At 33.0% G+C, this 16,494-nt stretch overlaps 2 protein-coding genes across 4 annotated transcripts; one reads left to right on the top strand and one right to left on the bottom strand.

Moving 5' to 3' along the window:
* The first annotated feature begins 2,425 nt into the window (after positions 1–2,425).
* LOC114322684 (protein REVERSION-TO-ETHYLENE SENSITIVITY1-like) lies at positions 2,426–9,250 on the top strand. Of its 2 annotated transcripts, XM_082895360.1 has the most exons (4): positions 2,426–3,939; positions 7,706–7,827; positions 7,953–8,276; positions 8,787–9,250. In XM_082895360.1, exons 3-4 carry the CDS (start codon positions 7,968–7,970, stop codon positions 9,207–9,209), a joined length of 732 nt encoding a protein of 243 aa, XP_082751486.1. In that variant the 5' UTR covers positions 2,426–3,939; positions 7,706–7,827; positions 7,953–7,967; the 3' UTR covers positions 9,210–9,250. The 2 variants fall into 2 exon arrangements, with proteins under 2 accessions (XP_082751486.1, XP_082751485.1); XM_082895359.1 differs by lacking the exon at positions 7,706–7,827 and having other exon boundaries at positions 3,654–3,939.
* A 1,811-nt stretch (positions 9,251–11,061) lies between these two features.
* Positions 11,062–14,605, bottom strand: LOC114322692 (rhomboid family protein). 2 transcript variants are annotated; one of them, XM_028270058.2, is made up of 5 exons: positions 14,337–14,605; positions 12,820–12,913; positions 12,223–12,708; positions 12,058–12,148; positions 11,062–11,444 (listed from the first exon to the last, which is right to left on the bottom strand). In XM_028270058.2, the coding sequence occupies exons 1-5, from the start codon at positions 14,476–14,478 to the stop codon at positions 11,358–11,360; spliced, it is 900 nt and encodes a 299-aa protein (XP_028125859.2). In that variant the 5' UTR covers positions 14,479–14,605; the 3' UTR covers positions 11,062–11,357. The 2 variants fall into 2 exon arrangements, with proteins under 2 accessions (XP_028125859.2, XP_028125868.1); XM_028270067.2 differs by having other exon boundaries at positions 12,058–12,120; positions 14,337–14,562.
* Between the last annotated feature and the right edge of the window lie 1,889 nt (positions 14,606–16,494).

Below are 16,494 nucleotides of genomic sequence, written 5' to 3'. Positions count from 1 at the left end.
AAATTGAAACTGAATGGAATGAATACTTCTGTTTGAATTGCATTTTATCTGTTGACTGTATGATTATCTGTTCATGCTTATATGTTTAGACTGCTAATTGAAGGCCCTATCGGCGGCCGAATCCGGAACTGATTAATGTTTTATGACCGTCATAATTAATGTGATTTTATGATGTATTTACCTGAAAACTGATTAGGTATGATTAAATTAGATTAAATTAAGCTAATTAAAGAGTTTGACTTAATTACCATTTTGCCACCCTTAGTGGCCCACTCAATATAACATATTTGAGCCTCAATATACACTTAGGCAACATTTTGCTCAGCCATTTTCTTGCTCTAGCCGACCAAGAGAGGGAGAGAGTGTGAGAACTTGGAATTCATCTTGAAGAATTGTTTGGATTGAAGTGTAGATTTCACATTTGAGCCCCTAAACCTTGAATACAAGACTAAGGTAGGAAACTCACCTTCTTATTGTTGCCATTGAACTAGTTCTTGCATGAGTCATGCTTCATTGTAGGACTAAGTCATATTTTGGTTCATTGTTGTTGATTTGAAGCTCATTTCATGCATGCATGTTTGTATTGTAGATGTTTGAGTTGTTTTCATGGCAAAAGGTTACATGCATGTTCATAATCATGTTTAAGTCCATGAATTCACCATGTTTTGAAAAGAATTGGCTCCTGAGAGCATCAAATTGAAGCTTCAAAATGATTTGAATTCATGCATGTTTGCATGTTCATATTGTTCTTGAAATTGGGTTTGAATTAACCACCCTTGGGCCTTGATTTCTCAAAATTGAGCTTTGAATCATGTTATTCCATGTGTTTATAAGAGTTTTCCAGAAAATGAGCCCAAGAGGATCGGTTTTGATGCATTTAAACTTGAGTTTGAGCTTGGAGGTGCAATCTGGGTTTTCCAGATTTCGCACTTCCGCTCGAGCGGGGGAAGTTCCACTCGAGCGTGGAATTCGAGCATTCAGCATCTCTCTGCACTGTTTTACAGTCCGCTCAAGCGGAGGATCGGGCGCTCGAGCGGAGTCATGTCTCAAGCTCGAGCGGGCGTCGAGCGGAGATTTCACCCATCCAGTACTTTTACAGTACGCTCGAGCGGGAAAGTTTACGCTCGAGCGTGTACCTTTATTGCATGACCGCTCGAGCGGGGAAACCTGCGCTCGAGCGGGAATCTGTTTTTCTGAAAATGCTTTTTAGTGTGCCTCCTTGCATCCTCATCCCATCCTAGGCATTCTTAGGCCTAGTTTAAGACATCTTATTGAGGATATAGAGGTAGAACACACCGAGGCATTAGGGATTAAGTTGTTATATTTCCCAACTGCGTAGCTTAGTGTGTTCAATCTGTTAACTGTGTAGGGTTGGCGACTGGGGAGACACGCTCTAGCTTACTGTAGCCCGAACTCTGTGAGTAACAATTGTGTAAAGATATGTTCAAAATGATTATCTTCTGAATACTGAACTGAACTGTTTACTGAACTGATACTGTTTACTGAATGAATGTATGTCCTATATTCTGAACTGTATTGTGGCATCCTTAGCACCTACTGTTTACTGTTACTGTTACAGAGATCTCTGTCGGTTCCCTCGTGGAACCACTACTGTTTACTGACTGATGGCCATCATTACTGTTCGGTCTTTAAGACCTACTGTTTACTGCTATGCTAATGGATGTACCACATATGACTGAATAACTGTTCTGACTGAAAGACTGAAGTATTGTTTAATGAACTGATTTCATTACTGTAAGGACATTTCATTCATAACCTCTTTACGCATTATGTTATTCACTGGGCTTTAGCTCACTGTTTATATATATATGTAGGTGCTCAGCCACCAGACCGGAGCTAGGAGCGTGGGTTAGACTCCAGTTTTGTCAAGCCAGCCTATGTGCCTCACTGCGAGGTTCCGAGCCTATCGTGTTAAGGCTTAGGGGTGTTTTACAATTCCCCCTTCTGTACCGTCTACTGTTCTGTATAGACTGAATGTTTACCGTACTGCTATCGAGGGATTAGGTCCCTGTACTGTGTGACTGTAAATTTTGTATAGACTGTACTGTTTGTATATGTGAATGCATGAAAAATCTTTTTGGCATGCAGACTGTCACAGCTCAATGGACATTATTCATTTACTGTATTGGCTTCCGCCAGGCCCTGTACTCTGTTTTACTGTACTACTGTTAAGCAGGCCTTCGGTAATCTCGGATTACTGGCCGGTTACGGTGCTAAACCCATAGGGCCGGGTTTGGGTCGTGACAATTTTAGACACAAAAAGATAAAGTAAATTTTTTAACTCAATAAAACAAAATATCACATCAATCAAAATCATTTCATTTTTCTCTTATAAAAGTCAAAAAAATCAAAAAATCTATTTCAAACGAGGCTTTTTAATCTCAGGCTAAAATAGTCAAAAGACTAAAAAGTCAACTCACATCCCTAACGAACCCTTATAATGATGATGCAACAGGAGAAAGAGCCTTTATACATGTTGGGTATAAAAATGTTAGAGATTTCAAAAGTTCTAATAAATGTCTCACATGGGTATGGGTCCGGCCTTAGGTCCTATTATGAGCGGGTTTGAACTTGGGCTTAGGGCTGGGCCTCACTTTTGATCCATGAGCTGGCCTGACCTGGCCTGCTAAAAAAAAAACGAGAACCCACGAGGCCTGCTTGGGCCTGCCTGAGCCCGGGCTCAGACGGGCCTGGCCATTATTACATCACATGATGTGAGACGTTTAATGGAAACCTTGGTAGAATTTTTGGGGTTAAATAATGCTATATGCATCAATTAATATATTAATTAGTGTACTAGTAGATAATGTGACATAATTTTAACGGTTTTGAGTATTTATAATTTGTATAGTAGATAGGGTCAATAATAATGTCATAAGGTATGTTAATATACTAATTAATGTATTAATTGATACATATAATACCACCATTGAAAGTTTATAGCATTCCTCTGTTGGGTAGGTAAGGAATTAAATATTAACATTTATTGTAGCATATCAAATTGAAAAAAAAAAATAGAGATGTGAAATATTTTTCATTAATATATTAGTCCACCATATGCAATGAATGTTATTGTATAAATACATATATACGCAAAAATACTAGGAAGTACATATAGTATGTAGGTAGAGGAGAAGTTATTAGTTAGTGTTAAGGTATATTCACGTGTGCCTCAAGGCTGTTTTGATTGGTCAAAAAGGTAATGCTTATGATTTTATACTTAGATGATTAGAAAATAACAAAAATATGATATATTATAGTTGGTGGGATGTATCATCACGTGACATTTGTTTAGTTTAATTTGGAGAGTTAAAAAAAAAATAAAGAAAGAGGTTAATTTTTTTTTTAATTTGTTTGATTGTATATTTTAAAAATAATTTTAAAATATAAGAATTTGAGATAATTTAATTTTTATTACAATTAAATAAATATATGTAAAAAAAAATTAATTAATATATAAGAGATAAAAAAACGATTTTAGAAATTTTTTTTCAAAATCACTAGATTAAAAAATTTTCTTCAATCAAAATCAAACCCATCCAGGCTTAAATAATTTTTCGTATATAGAGATGGGGTCCACCATTTAAGTAGATTCATAGGGACAGGCTCAGGTTCATGCACCTTGCCATCTCCCTGCCTTTCCCTTGCCATTTTCAAAACAAATGAAATGAAATGAAATAAAATAAAATAAAATCTCTCTCTCTCTCTCTCTCTCTCAAAATAAAAAATAAAAGAGAGAAAACCGTGAAAATGAAGTCTTGTTGTCCCAATAAATCAGACAATTTTGCTATTTATATACATCTTCGTCATTCGTCTTCTTCACATGTCTGAAGCTTCTTCTTCTTTGAATTCTTTGGCACCGACCTTCCTTTCCAACTGTTCATCACTCTGTTTCATCCCCCCAACCTATCCTTACTGGTACGTTTCACTTCATCATTTCTCAGTCCCTCTTTATTTTATTTTTTTGAGTATTGATCCATATGCATTACTGGGTCTCTGTTTGGTTGCCTGGAAAGTTGTGGGAAAAAATAAACCCAATATTTTTTCTGTTTTTTTTATTTTTTATTTTTAATTTGTTAGTCTGATAGTATGTTGTTTTTTGGGTTTTCTTTTATTTTCAACTAGGGAAAAAGGGTTTGTTTTGGAATCTCTGCTTGTTATTCTTTTGCTTTCCTTTGTTTTCTTGGAAGCCAAACGGTGCATTTGGTGTTTAACCAAAACGATCTTCTGATTCAATGTGTTCATTATTGTAATGGGTATTAATAACTTGAAAGATTGCTTGAATGTGGTGTCTTTTGTTCACAACTATGTAGAATGCTAGAAATTAATGTATAAAATTTTTGGAATTGAAAAGATTTTAGATTTTTTTGTTTCTTTTCACTACTTTGCTATTGCCTACTACTACTAGAGAAGATGTTTTCTGTTTTTGTTTTCTAGTGATGTTTTTTAAGTCACATGTGAATTAGGAAGCCTTTTTGTTGGATTTTTAGGCTTTTGTATCATTCATGGGATAGGACTGTTTACCAAACAGTGTTTGGTACTTGCAAAGACTAGAGAGGGAATGAAAATGTGTGAAGATGGTTAAGCTTACCCTTTTCAAGCATTTCCAACAATTTCTTGATTTTTAATTGCTTTACTTTTAGAAGGATCAAATAGAGTTTTAGTGAAAATGTAAGGTAAGGTATGAGAATTGAGGTCCTATTTGGTGTAGTTTTCAGAAACCAGTTATTCATCATATCTTAACATGTGATATAATTTCATATACTAGTAAAAGTGTGTGAGCTTTGGATTTTTGTTTTTTGTTTTTATTTAATGCATATCTTATTGATCATATTAACTTGTTTATCCATTTCTATGTTCTAGGAGTTATTTATGTAATAGACATAAGTATGCATTTTTTCATTGTTGTTCTTATATTTTTTCAGATTTTCATGGCATGAGAATTAGGAGTATATCTATAGATGCCTATTTATATGTTTAAAAGAATATATCAATGTTGGCATATATGTAGTAACAAGCAATCCTTACTAAGTGGGGAAAATACTATTTAGAAAACCAAAATATTAGACTCTCACTATTGCAAAAGAATGGATTATTTGGGTCATCTACTTGGCTGACCTTCATAATTAAATATTGACGGAAGCCATGTTTATAATAAGGGATTAATAAGAGAAAATGTTTACAAGAGTGGTGAGGTTACTTCAAATCTTGGTCAACAGTGATGCTATTTTTTGGTCCCTATTTAACTTTTTCGTATATGTGTGTTTCTTTGCAAATTCTCTGCAATATTTTTTATTGTTCTTACAATTTTTTTGATAGTCTAAACTTGGCAATCTAGGATTTTAGTTGTTACTGTATGAGAATTTAGGTCCCAGGTACTTCTTTTACGTTTTGCTAGTGATATGCTATATGGTTGTTCCTTACAAAAATGACACAAAGTAGGGCATTTTTTTTTTTGGTTAATGATTCCCTATCCTCGGTGATTTGAATGATGCGTTGCAAACCTTTAGCAATATTTTTTATTGTTCTTCCAATCTTTTTGATAGTCTAAATACCAACTTGGCAATCTAGGATTGTAGTATTTTCTATATGAGAATTTAGGTCCTCGGTGATTTGAATGATGCTTTGCTTTTTCCACGTGGTTGGGAGCCCAAACATTCTTTAGTGTGTGTGCTTAACAATACAAAGTGTGCATTGCAAACATTGTTTGGACATGAGTTTTCACATTTGGGAAAAAGTTGCACTGTTTTTTTTTTTTTTTTTTTTTTTGTGTGTGTGTGTGTGTGTGTGTGTGTGTTGTTAATTTTCAATTTTACCCCACTTGTCCTTGTTATATTTCAACCTTGCCGTCCTCCACTGAACAATAAGTGAAGATTAGAGGACACCAAAATTCAAAATCTAGTAAATTATGTGGAATAAAAATCAACAACCTCTACAACCAACATTAGGCTTGTTAATGCTTTGATAAAACTTAGATGCATATTTGTATGTAAGATATCTTATATTCTAATATATATATTTTTTTAATAAATTATCTATGAACAACATATTACATTTTATCTAGTTTTTATTTTGATACTTATATCAAATTATCCATTGCATAAATGCTACAATATACACTCATGCACATGTAGAGCCATTTTTGTGTATGTGTACCTATTTTACACATCAGCATCGAAGTACATAAAGTGAGTATAAACTCTGATGGACACCGACCCTCTAGGGACACGCTGTACACGTGCCAATTTCTTTAATTATTATTTTTTGCATGACACTCATGTCCACTATGTAGTCACGCTTCAGGACACCTTTGTGAGTTTGTTTGTTATCACTTAAAAAAGATAATTTGAGTTTTCTTATTATCACTTTAAAAAGATGATTTTTGGTCAAAGTAAAATATATGAATACCAAGAAGGAAGGAAAGTGAAAAAAATAAAAAATAAAAAAACACACCCACATATATGTTGTTGCATGTTATATCTGTGTCGTAAATTTATATTCATGCACAACAAATAAATATATATATATATATATAAGATATTTATTTTTCTGTATTCTTGCCTTGTGGATACTTTTTTTTTAATTTCACAGTGTCCCGTGTCCGTACCCATATCCTCATCCATGTCCATGCTTCTTAGACTATATGTCATCCCTCTCCTCAATCAACTGTTGAAAAGGAAGCCACCTCCCAGTCTTGTAAGGTCTCTGGAAGACAAGTCTCAAAGAAAAAATGCATCACTGCCACCATATCACCCCACAACCTAAGATTTTATCCAAAGTAGTGCACTAGGTCTTTGTTTTTGTTTCATATTTGTGAATAATTATGAATTACACTAGGCTGATAGTTTAATCTTAGAATCAAAAGTGTAATGTCATTTTTTAAGTAAATTAAATATGGAAAGGAAAAATGTAATGAAAATTTTGTATATAAATTTGAGGAGCATATAAGACATCTATACAAATAGAGTATTTTGGGCATAAAACTTTAAGGTCATGTTTGATTCACAAGACTAATAGTGAAGTATTAATAATCCTATTAGATTAGTATGGTATTCATTATCCAATTGGATTAATATCCATTGGATTAATAATCCCACCCCTACCCCATTACTAATAATCCTATAAATTTTTAGGATTAATTATCCATTGGATTAATAATCCTAAACCAAAATGTTAAAACAAACATAGGATAATTGGGCTCACGGATTAATAATCCCAATCCCATGCTCTAATCCACCCAATCAAACATGCCATAAAGGTGAGAATTTATTGTCCTAACTAACTTTTATGGGATTTATTGGTCCTAGAGACGACAAAGTTGGACTCACCAAAAAAAAAAAGGGCCACAACTTACAAAATTAATATCTGTGTATGATGTTGATTAGCTATTGGATGTTCTTTCCATAAATTCTTTGGAATTTGATGAATGCGAACAAAATTGAACTTGACGAGGGTAAGTTATGTTGTGATGGAATAACTAAAGTTTCAAAGATTCTGAAATATAACATGGGATGGATTGGAAGACTAGGCAAGCATATTATGTATTGGTGCCAGAACAAAGTCGTGCTGAACTCAAACATGGAATTTTCAAAGTCTACAAAAACATGTGCATTTGGAAAGTTTTTGATAGGTTATAACATGGTTTGTATTCTGATCAATCTTTGATAACCACGTGCAAGAAAAGAGCAAATTTTAGGGCATGTGGAGTGTCGGACTTCAACACATCCGACATGTGTACGTCACTTACTCTGAAGAACCATACTCATGGAGTTAGGAGGATAATCTTTGAGTTGAACATGAAATTATGTCAGTTTCACTTTTTGTAGATCAGATTTTACATTGAGTACTACTGGTTATATAAATCATGTTATTGCGATTATGTAATTATGTTGGAGATTAGTTTCTGACACGGGCATGTTTGGCAATGCCAGATTGTATGAAGAGATATGTCTTCAGGAAGACTTCCTATGATGGAGCTCAAACCAGCTCATGACGTTGAAAATTCAAATTCCGAACGACGAATTCAGCATGAACTTTGGCCACTCGGTGAAATTGATCCGAAGAAAGCAAAATTTCCTTGTTGTCTAGTTTGGACACCCCTGCCAGTGGTCTCGTGGTTGACGCCTTTCATCGGACATGTTGGCATATGCAGGGAAGATGGAACGGTAATAGATTTCTCCGGATCCAATTTTGTAAGTGTTGATGATTTCGCATTTGGTGGTGTAGCCAGATACCTTCAACTCGACAGAGAGCAGGTACACACCTCCATAGTTGTTCACTATCACCACCACCTTCACCTTTTGAGGAAACAACAATGCTACACTTAACCAAATTTTTATACCATATTATGATTAACATCTTACTTGTTAACACAACATTGGTGTAATAAGTCCCACTGTTCATGTATATCTCTAATACAGTGTTGACAACTAGACTAACACATCAGATGATAAGATAAAATAATAGAAATTAATGGTCATTGTAGCGTTACTCAAAAGGAAAACCTTGCAAGGCAAATGGAAGGTTAAAGTCCTTATTTTTTTTTTTATTTTATGTTTTATGTAATGACATCTACCTATAAAGCATGGACACTTAGGTCATGTACGGTGTCCGACCCAGACAAACACTAGACACATGTCAGACAAGCTAGAGGAGTGTCTCTTTTTTCTTTACTATCTTATTTGCAGTGTTTATTCTACCACTAATCGGAATTCTGCTAATCGATCCACTGATAAATTTTGTGGGATTTGAAATGTCAAAAATAGTGCTGCTTTCCTCCAAACCTCGCTGGGCACACATGCAAGCATCACTACAGGCATGCCGAGCAGGGGACTGCAATCACATGGGACGATGCACTCGCGCGAAGCACTGGCCACTTTGAGCACAAATCCTATAACCTCTTCACCTGTAACTGCCACTCGTTTGTCACCAATTGTCTGAATCGGCTTTGTTACCGCGGATCGATGGGTTGGAACTTGATCAATGTGGCTGCTCTCATTCTGTTCAAGGGTCATTGGGTTGACACTCTTTCAATCTTGAGATCGTTCTTGCCTTTCACAGCAGTGCTTTGTTTGGGCATTTTCATGGTTGGGTGGCCATTTCTGATTGGACATCTGTCTTTTTCTCTCCTTTTAATTGGATGGTTTGTATTGGGTACTTACTTTGCCAAAAATCTGTTAGAATGCTAGCTTCTTGTGTTGGGCCATTAATGAAGTAGTTTTTTTGGGAATTTGGTTAAAATCTCCTCATAATAAAAGTTCAATGTATTAAAGATAAGCACAAAAAAAATTTCTTAAAAAATTTAACATATGTCACTATTATCAAAATATTAAATTTTAAAATAATATAATTTTTGATATAAATGTCGGTTTTTAATAAAATTAATATTTTTAGAATCTTTTTATCAAGATCTATCAAATAAGATCTATGTTAATTATGAAATTTTTTAAAAAAATAAAATAAAATTTATTACTGTCAAGATTGATGTAAATAGAATAGTAATATGTTACTCTGACAATATTGTTCAAGAAAAAAAAATATAGGTTCTGTTTGGAACAATTCTACTACCACATTTGAATATGATGTTTGGATAGGGTTGTGGAATTAATTTTTCACAACTCTACACAAAATTCTGTTTGAGAGTGCGATTTTCAAAAAAAAAATTGAAATTTGGCCTAACCGGTCGTCCGGCCGGTTGACTGCGTAATTTTTTTTTTTTTCTGTAATTAATATGTTAAATTTTATATATTCGAAAAAAATATTTTTTGAAATTTTTAAAATTTTTTATGTGCTTTAATAGAATTTTGAGTTGCATGTTTGGTTATGAGTTGTAAATTTTTGTATCAAATATCAAATATCACATCAAAAATTTCCTACTCAATTCAAAACTCTTACCAAACAAATTTTTCACACACAAATCATAATTCCAAAATTCACAAATTCAAAATATAATTCGTACTCTCAAATTATAGTTACAAAGCTTTACCAAACGCAACCATATATTTTACTTGTCTTTACTTAATTATGTGTTTTCGTCTTGGGGGGTTTATAAAACAAAATAAATTGAGCTGTCTTTTCCACCAAACAAGGATCCAATGGTGGAGGGGTTTTGGCTAAATCATAATTGAAGATTTTGATTGTACAAGTTTTGTTAATAATAGTTTCTATTTAGTTCACTAGAATGTAATGGAATGAAATAGTCATTTCAGCTAACCAAACAGTACCTAAATGGGATCGTTTAGGTTTTTGCAGAAATGGTTGTGTTGGTCTCAATAGGTGGTGAAAGAAACCTTTGCAATTAGACATGCAGCTTATATAGGTAGAATAGCCAATTAGGGAGAAGCATTTATTCAGTGAACCGGTTGTTGAGTCTCGTGAGACCCACTATTCTGAATGATTTGAATTGCGTATTTTGTTCGGTTATGCATCTAAAAAAGGCAAATTGATAGTGATTTTTTTTTTTTTTTTGATAGTTGATCAGTGTAGGTGTTGTTTTTGTCTGTTGGCTCAATTTGGATGTCTAATTTTTTAAAAGAAAAGGAAATATGATTCTGGATCCCATAATTTCACTTGTTGGAATTAATTAGAATGAAAAATTGATTCTTGATTATTCTTCAGGCTAGAATTATTTTCTCAAATCAAGTGCAAATCTGATCTCCACACCCCATGATACTCTCACATTTTGTGGGAAAATGTGAACCATTTAAAAGAAAAAAAGAAAAGAAAAGAACAGAAGAGAAAAGATCACCGTGTTTAAAATTTTATCATTTTCCTATGAATAATTTTTAACTAAATCAAACATTGTAATACTATTGACACAATGACTTTATTCATAGTTATAAAATTTTCACTCTTTGATTTATGCCATTCAAATAGAGCCATAATAAGATCTTGTAATTACTTGGATTGGAGACCGAGTAAGATCTTGCTACTGTTTTATGACCATCGTAAACAGAGAAGCAAAGAAGGGCTAAATTTGAACTTGAGAGAAATCTAACCCAAATATACATTGGAAACTAACCAGAAGGCTTGAATTCGTAATTTCATAAATAAAAGTTAATTATTAAATGAAAATGAAGAGATAAAGGCCATTACTCCCACGGTGATCCACTCAACACTAACTAATGAAAGTACATATTCATATGATGAAGAACACAGGTGCAGGGTCGTTATTACAATTGCTTTTACAATACCAAATTACCAATTTCAAGCAAAACATTTCAAACAAGCCCAAAATGATTTTGACCATCTGAGTAGCTCCATCATTCCTGCTCATATTTTTAGTTTTAAGTAACAAGTCGGTGATTCATGCATCAAATTTTTTCTTGAAAACTACCTCATGCTCCATATTTGGGGGCCTTCCAGAGCTTAAATGCCACTTCATGTATAAACCTATCTGCCGGTATTGTAAGGATCCCACCGTGCTGCATGGAAAAGGAAAACACTTATTAATATGAATTATGAAGCCACTTTATGAATGTCACATGTAAGTATACAGCCACTATACAGTCATTATCATGCCCAGAAACATAAGAATAGTTTGGAATTGTCTTTGACAACTATCTTACGCACAAAGGGTTTGAAAAACTTTCTAACATAGTCTCCTTTTCATGGAATTTTTACTCTATTATGTTATTAAGAACCCATATGTTAGAAATTAGCAATCAAGATCACCTTGATTCAAAATTTTAATTGTCTCAATGGAAATAAAATTATGCATGTAATTTGAGCTGCCTATGAAAAATTGACAAGGATACAAATGAGCCATGTTAGCATGGGTGTAAAAAATCAATCAATACAAAATGAATAATTATTTTACTACATGTCAAAGAATCAGCATTTTAATGGTCTGGCATATTATGTATCTGTACAATTCAAGTATAAGTGTCTGTTGTACAACAAGCATTACTAAAAGCAAAAGAACAAAAAGTTGAGACACATCACACATACTAAGAGTATGGCAACATCAGTGGTGGGAAACCTAAGGTTCACTATAAATAATCGAAGTTTGTAACAAAAATTCATGCCAATTGTTACCTCTTTAAAATCTTTAAAAGAAAATGTCTCAGCCATATCCTTGCGAGTTACAGCATTCTGCCACTGAGCAATTAACATTGGACAATGGTGCCTGTTAAATAACAAATCAGCTCGAGTAATACTGGACGTCAAGTATTGGAAGAAAACTATCTAGTTTCAAATTACCTAACATTCTTCCGTAGATTCATTCCTTTCACGACATAACTTTGACGAGGGAACAACGATGAAAGATTAGAGTGTTTCTCATCTTTACAAATAACAGACAAATTGGGATCATTATTCTCTGACACAAGCCCATAACTCATCACAAGGGACATGTGCAAACGGGCACTGATTTCAGCTGCTCGTTCCTCTATCTGCATGATTTGACCAACCAAACCATTCACATATTCTGTGTCTTTCTGACCATTCTTTTCACCATCTCCAATGTGGATAAAAACTAAATCAAACGGGCTTGTCTCTAAAATCTTCCCTTCTTGAAATCCAAGCAACTTCAGCAACTCAGAGGCCACGACATCAAGTGGTGACTCTGCGATGGGAAGACTCTTGTCAATTATGTCACTCAATTGCAACATAGTGAAACCTAGTTTGCCTCCAAAAGGTTTCAAACTTGAGTTGTTTGTAATTATAGCAGATCTCATTCCCATGAACCTGAAGTTAAATAAAGAAACATGTTGGTTGGCTTGATCTAAATCGATATCAATAAAAAATTATAATCACCAATCATTAAAAAGTTCACAAAGGACCACAGGAAATAGTAACCTCTCTGAAATGCTAGGCATCACTGTATTGTGACAAGCTTCAGCTGCATCCAGCAGCTGAGCAAACTCTCGAACTATTCTTGCATCCTCACTTTCTGCAATCTAAGATCCAAGTAAATCCCGAATGTGCTATATGAGACATGTAAATGCAATGAAAATGATTTTCAACAATGGATTGGAAAGGAGAGTGATCAATTCTTCTCATATACTTTCGAGCAATTACTTTCCAATGCAAAGAACGCAGAACTAATACAAAAGAGAAATTGGCGTATCAACAGAGACGGCTATATATAATTAAATATACAATTCACTACATGGAAAAAAGTTTCTGAAAAAAAAAAAAAAAGAAGAAGAAGAAGAAGAGAAAAAGAATGCACTTGAGTAAAAGACCCTGAAGTTTGCATGTGGCTGTATGGAATATAAGAATATAAATAAGTTGGTAATGAAGCAAGCAAAACCAAAATGTAGACATTGAAAGACATTAGTAAAAAATAACAAAAAATATTAAAACAAAAATGATTATATATGCACACATACAGACGCAGATAAAAGACACCCAATAGACAAAACTAAGTAAATGTCATTTGAGATAGAGAAGACCAATGATGATGCAGTTAAAAAGGTGGAAAATTAACATGTGGAAAAATATTGCTCAATATTCAAAAAGGGAGAACCATGAACGGAAAATACATCTTTTCTATCTCAATTGGCATAAATCAAAAGCAACACAAAAAGATTCAAAAGGACAAGAAACTAGATTGTACTGCTTCTTGTGTGCATGTATTAACATGGTTGGTATTGAAACTCTATATGCTTAGAAAACTGAAACCAATTGAGAAAATTGAATTTGGACTTGGGCCTTTCTGTCACCACTCTTTACAAGAACTATGGTTGACAAGGCATTCCCTTTTCTTTTCTTTTCTTTTCTTTTTTTTTTTTGTGTTTTTTGTGTTTTTTTTTTTTTGTTTTTTGATAGTGCTGTATGGGAAACTGGGGAGCCCACAAACCCACATCAACAACAACAACAACAACAACAACAACAACAACAACAACAACACAACACAATCTATTGGAAGTAAGTGAAGAACCAACATGTACAACACCAGGGCACACATGTACAATGCTGTTGTCCACAAACTGCCAAGGCTGGTAGACTTTCCATTCCATTCCATCCCATCCCCCTTTTTTTCTACAACTCTCACCCACAGAGAACAGCCTGGCCTTTATCAATTGCCTCAGCCTCACTATTATTATTACAAGCTTTGAATTGAAACATACCCACGATGCCACTGTTGACCTGAATTCTATATACACACTTCAAAAGATTTAAATCAAATAAAAGATGAAATCTTGAAATGCAGTGTCTAGCATAGACCCAATTGGTGCAAATAAATAAAGTAAGTACATATATATGTTATACCCAATAAATCTATCAAAGATTTGAACCAAATATTGAAGCCCAAAATGCAGGATCATGAAATTGAAGAGAAAGAGAGAAAGAAAGGGATCGGATGAAACCTGAAGGAGGGGAGTTGGGGAGGGTCAAGAAACCACAAGAAGCACGAGAAGCGAGAGAGTGGAGATGGGTGTGTGATTCGTTGATGAAACGGGCCAACCCATCTCCGTACACCACCAATCCTCTGCTCGGCTTGTCTGCCATTGCCACAGAGAGAGAGAGAGAGAGGGAGAGAGAGAGAGAGAGAGTCAGATCATTGTAATCCAGGGTAGCGTAGTGCCTCTCTTTGATGGGCAGAATAGCCCTATTCTTGATTTTTTTTATTAAAAAAATTATATCATTGGAATAAAAAATGAAGAAAATAATTATAAAAAATTATTCTTTCCCGATTTTATATTTGACTATTTTCTTATTTTGTCTCATATATATATACTAGCGTATGCCTATGCCTAAAGGTACGGTGTAAATAATTTTAAGATTAAAATACAGTTATAATTTATACATATTATGTTGATATTTATGAAGTTTGTGTCATTTTTTGATAAAGATACTAAAAAGGTGCAAAAATAAATAAATAAATAAAATAAACTCCCTTGCCATATTACACATAAATGTTGAAATGCCAAGAATAAATATATTACACTGCAAATAAAATGTTAAATAATTTTTTTTGAGTGTGAATTTATTTTTTTTGTTGCAGGAAGATTAACTAAATAAGTCACCCTTACTTTCCTTTTAAATAGCTCCAAACAAACAGTTCTTTTCCTATCACACTAATTTTTACAACACAGAGCACTAACCACAAACCAAGTCCCAAATAACCTCTCTCTCTACATTCTTTGAGAAACCCATAATGAAACTCACATTTTCTGAGTTAACCCAGCGTTTAGAATAGATTTTTTTAACAATCACATTAGAATGATAAATTAAAACCGGAGCACAATAATTGTCCAAATTTGAACTTTTCTCTTTCTTAACTGACTTCAATTTTATAGAAATGAAATTAAAAACAAAATCAAGACCCATTATAATCAAAAATATTTTGAAGTTCACCATTTATGACTTGGAAAGTCCAAACATAAATTTATGCCAAAAAAAATAAAAAAACAAAAATTCCCCAGATAACAAAGCTATTTTATCAGCAATAATGAATAATTATTTCATGAAGCAACTAAAATAATACACACATATACATTGACCAGAATTTTTGAAATACAATATAGAATATATACTCCCTTAAAAAGGTGAAAAACATAAATAAATAAATAAAATAAACTCTCTTGCCATATTACACATAAATGCTAAAATGCCAAGTCTTCGAAATTTTTCTTTTAATTAGGAACTCTAGATATTCAAAAAAAATTATATGAAAAATACAATCCCTTTATTTTTAAAATCACACAACAAATATATTACATTTAAATGGTACAATTTTTTTATTAATAAAATGTGAAATATTTTTTTTTTGAGCGTGTGAGTTTAATTTTTTTGTTGTAGAAAGAACAACTAAATTTTTGAGTGTGTTGAGTTTAATACAATCCCTTTAATTTTTTTGAGTGTGATGAGTTTAATATGAAAAATACAGTCCGTTTAATTGTTTTGTTTTTTTACACAAACACATTAAAATGATAAATTAAAACCGGAACAAAATAGTTGTCCAAATTTGAACCATTCTCTTTCTTAACTAACTTCAATTTTATAGAGATAAAATTAAAAACAAAATCAAAACCCATTATAATCATAAATATTTTGAAGTTCACCATTTATTACTTGGAAAGTCCAAACATAAATTTATGCCAAAAAAAAATAAAATAAAAATTCACCAGATAACAAAGCCATTTTATAAACAATAATGAATAATTATTTCATGAAGTAACGAAAGTAATACACACATATACATTGACCAGAATTTTTGAAATACAACCTAGAATATTATACTCCCTTAAAAAGGTGAAAATAAATAAATAAATAAATAAATAAACTCTCTTGCCATATTACACATAAATGTTAAAATGCCAAGTCTTTCAAATTTTTCTTTTCATTAGGAACTCTAAATATTCAAAAAATAAATAAATAAATAAATGAAAAAAACAATCCCTTTCTTTTTAAAATCATACAATAAATATATTACATTTGAATGGTACAATTTTTGTTTACATCAAAAATTAAATACATTTTTTTGGGTTAAGTTCAATACTTTATGAATTTGATTCAAAGCAA

Source organism: Camellia sinensis, chromosome 11 (assembly GCF_055761805.1).
Source record: "Camellia sinensis isolate YWXY chromosome 11, ASM5576180v1, whole genome shotgun sequence".
Classification (NCBI taxonomy): domain Eukaryota; kingdom Viridiplantae; phylum Streptophyta; class Magnoliopsida; order Ericales; family Theaceae; genus Camellia; species Camellia sinensis.
The sequence above is the reverse complement of the archived record's forward strand: the minus strand, read 5'-3'. Positions and strand labels throughout refer to the sequence as shown.

Coding starts and splice junctions, on each gene's coding strand:
- LOC114322684 (XM_082895360.1), top strand. CDS start 7,968: ATGTCTTCAGGAAGACTTCCTATGATGGAGCTCAAACCAGCTCATGAC. Junction 8,277..8,786: donor TTCAACTCGACAGAGAGCAG/GTACACACCTCC, acceptor TGTCAAAAATAG/TGCTGCTTTCCTCCAAACCT.
- LOC114322692 (XM_028270058.2), bottom strand. CDS start 14,478: ATGGCAGACAAGCCGAGCAGAGGATTGGTGGTGTACGGAGATGGGTTG. Junction 12,914..14,336: donor CCCCAACTCCCCTCCTTCAG/GTTTCATCCGAT, acceptor CTTAGATTGCAG/AAAGTGAGGATGCAAGAATA. Junction 12,149..12,222: donor AATCTACGGAAGAATGTTAG/GTAATTTGAAAC, acceptor GTTATTTAACAG/GCACCATTGTCCAATGTTAA.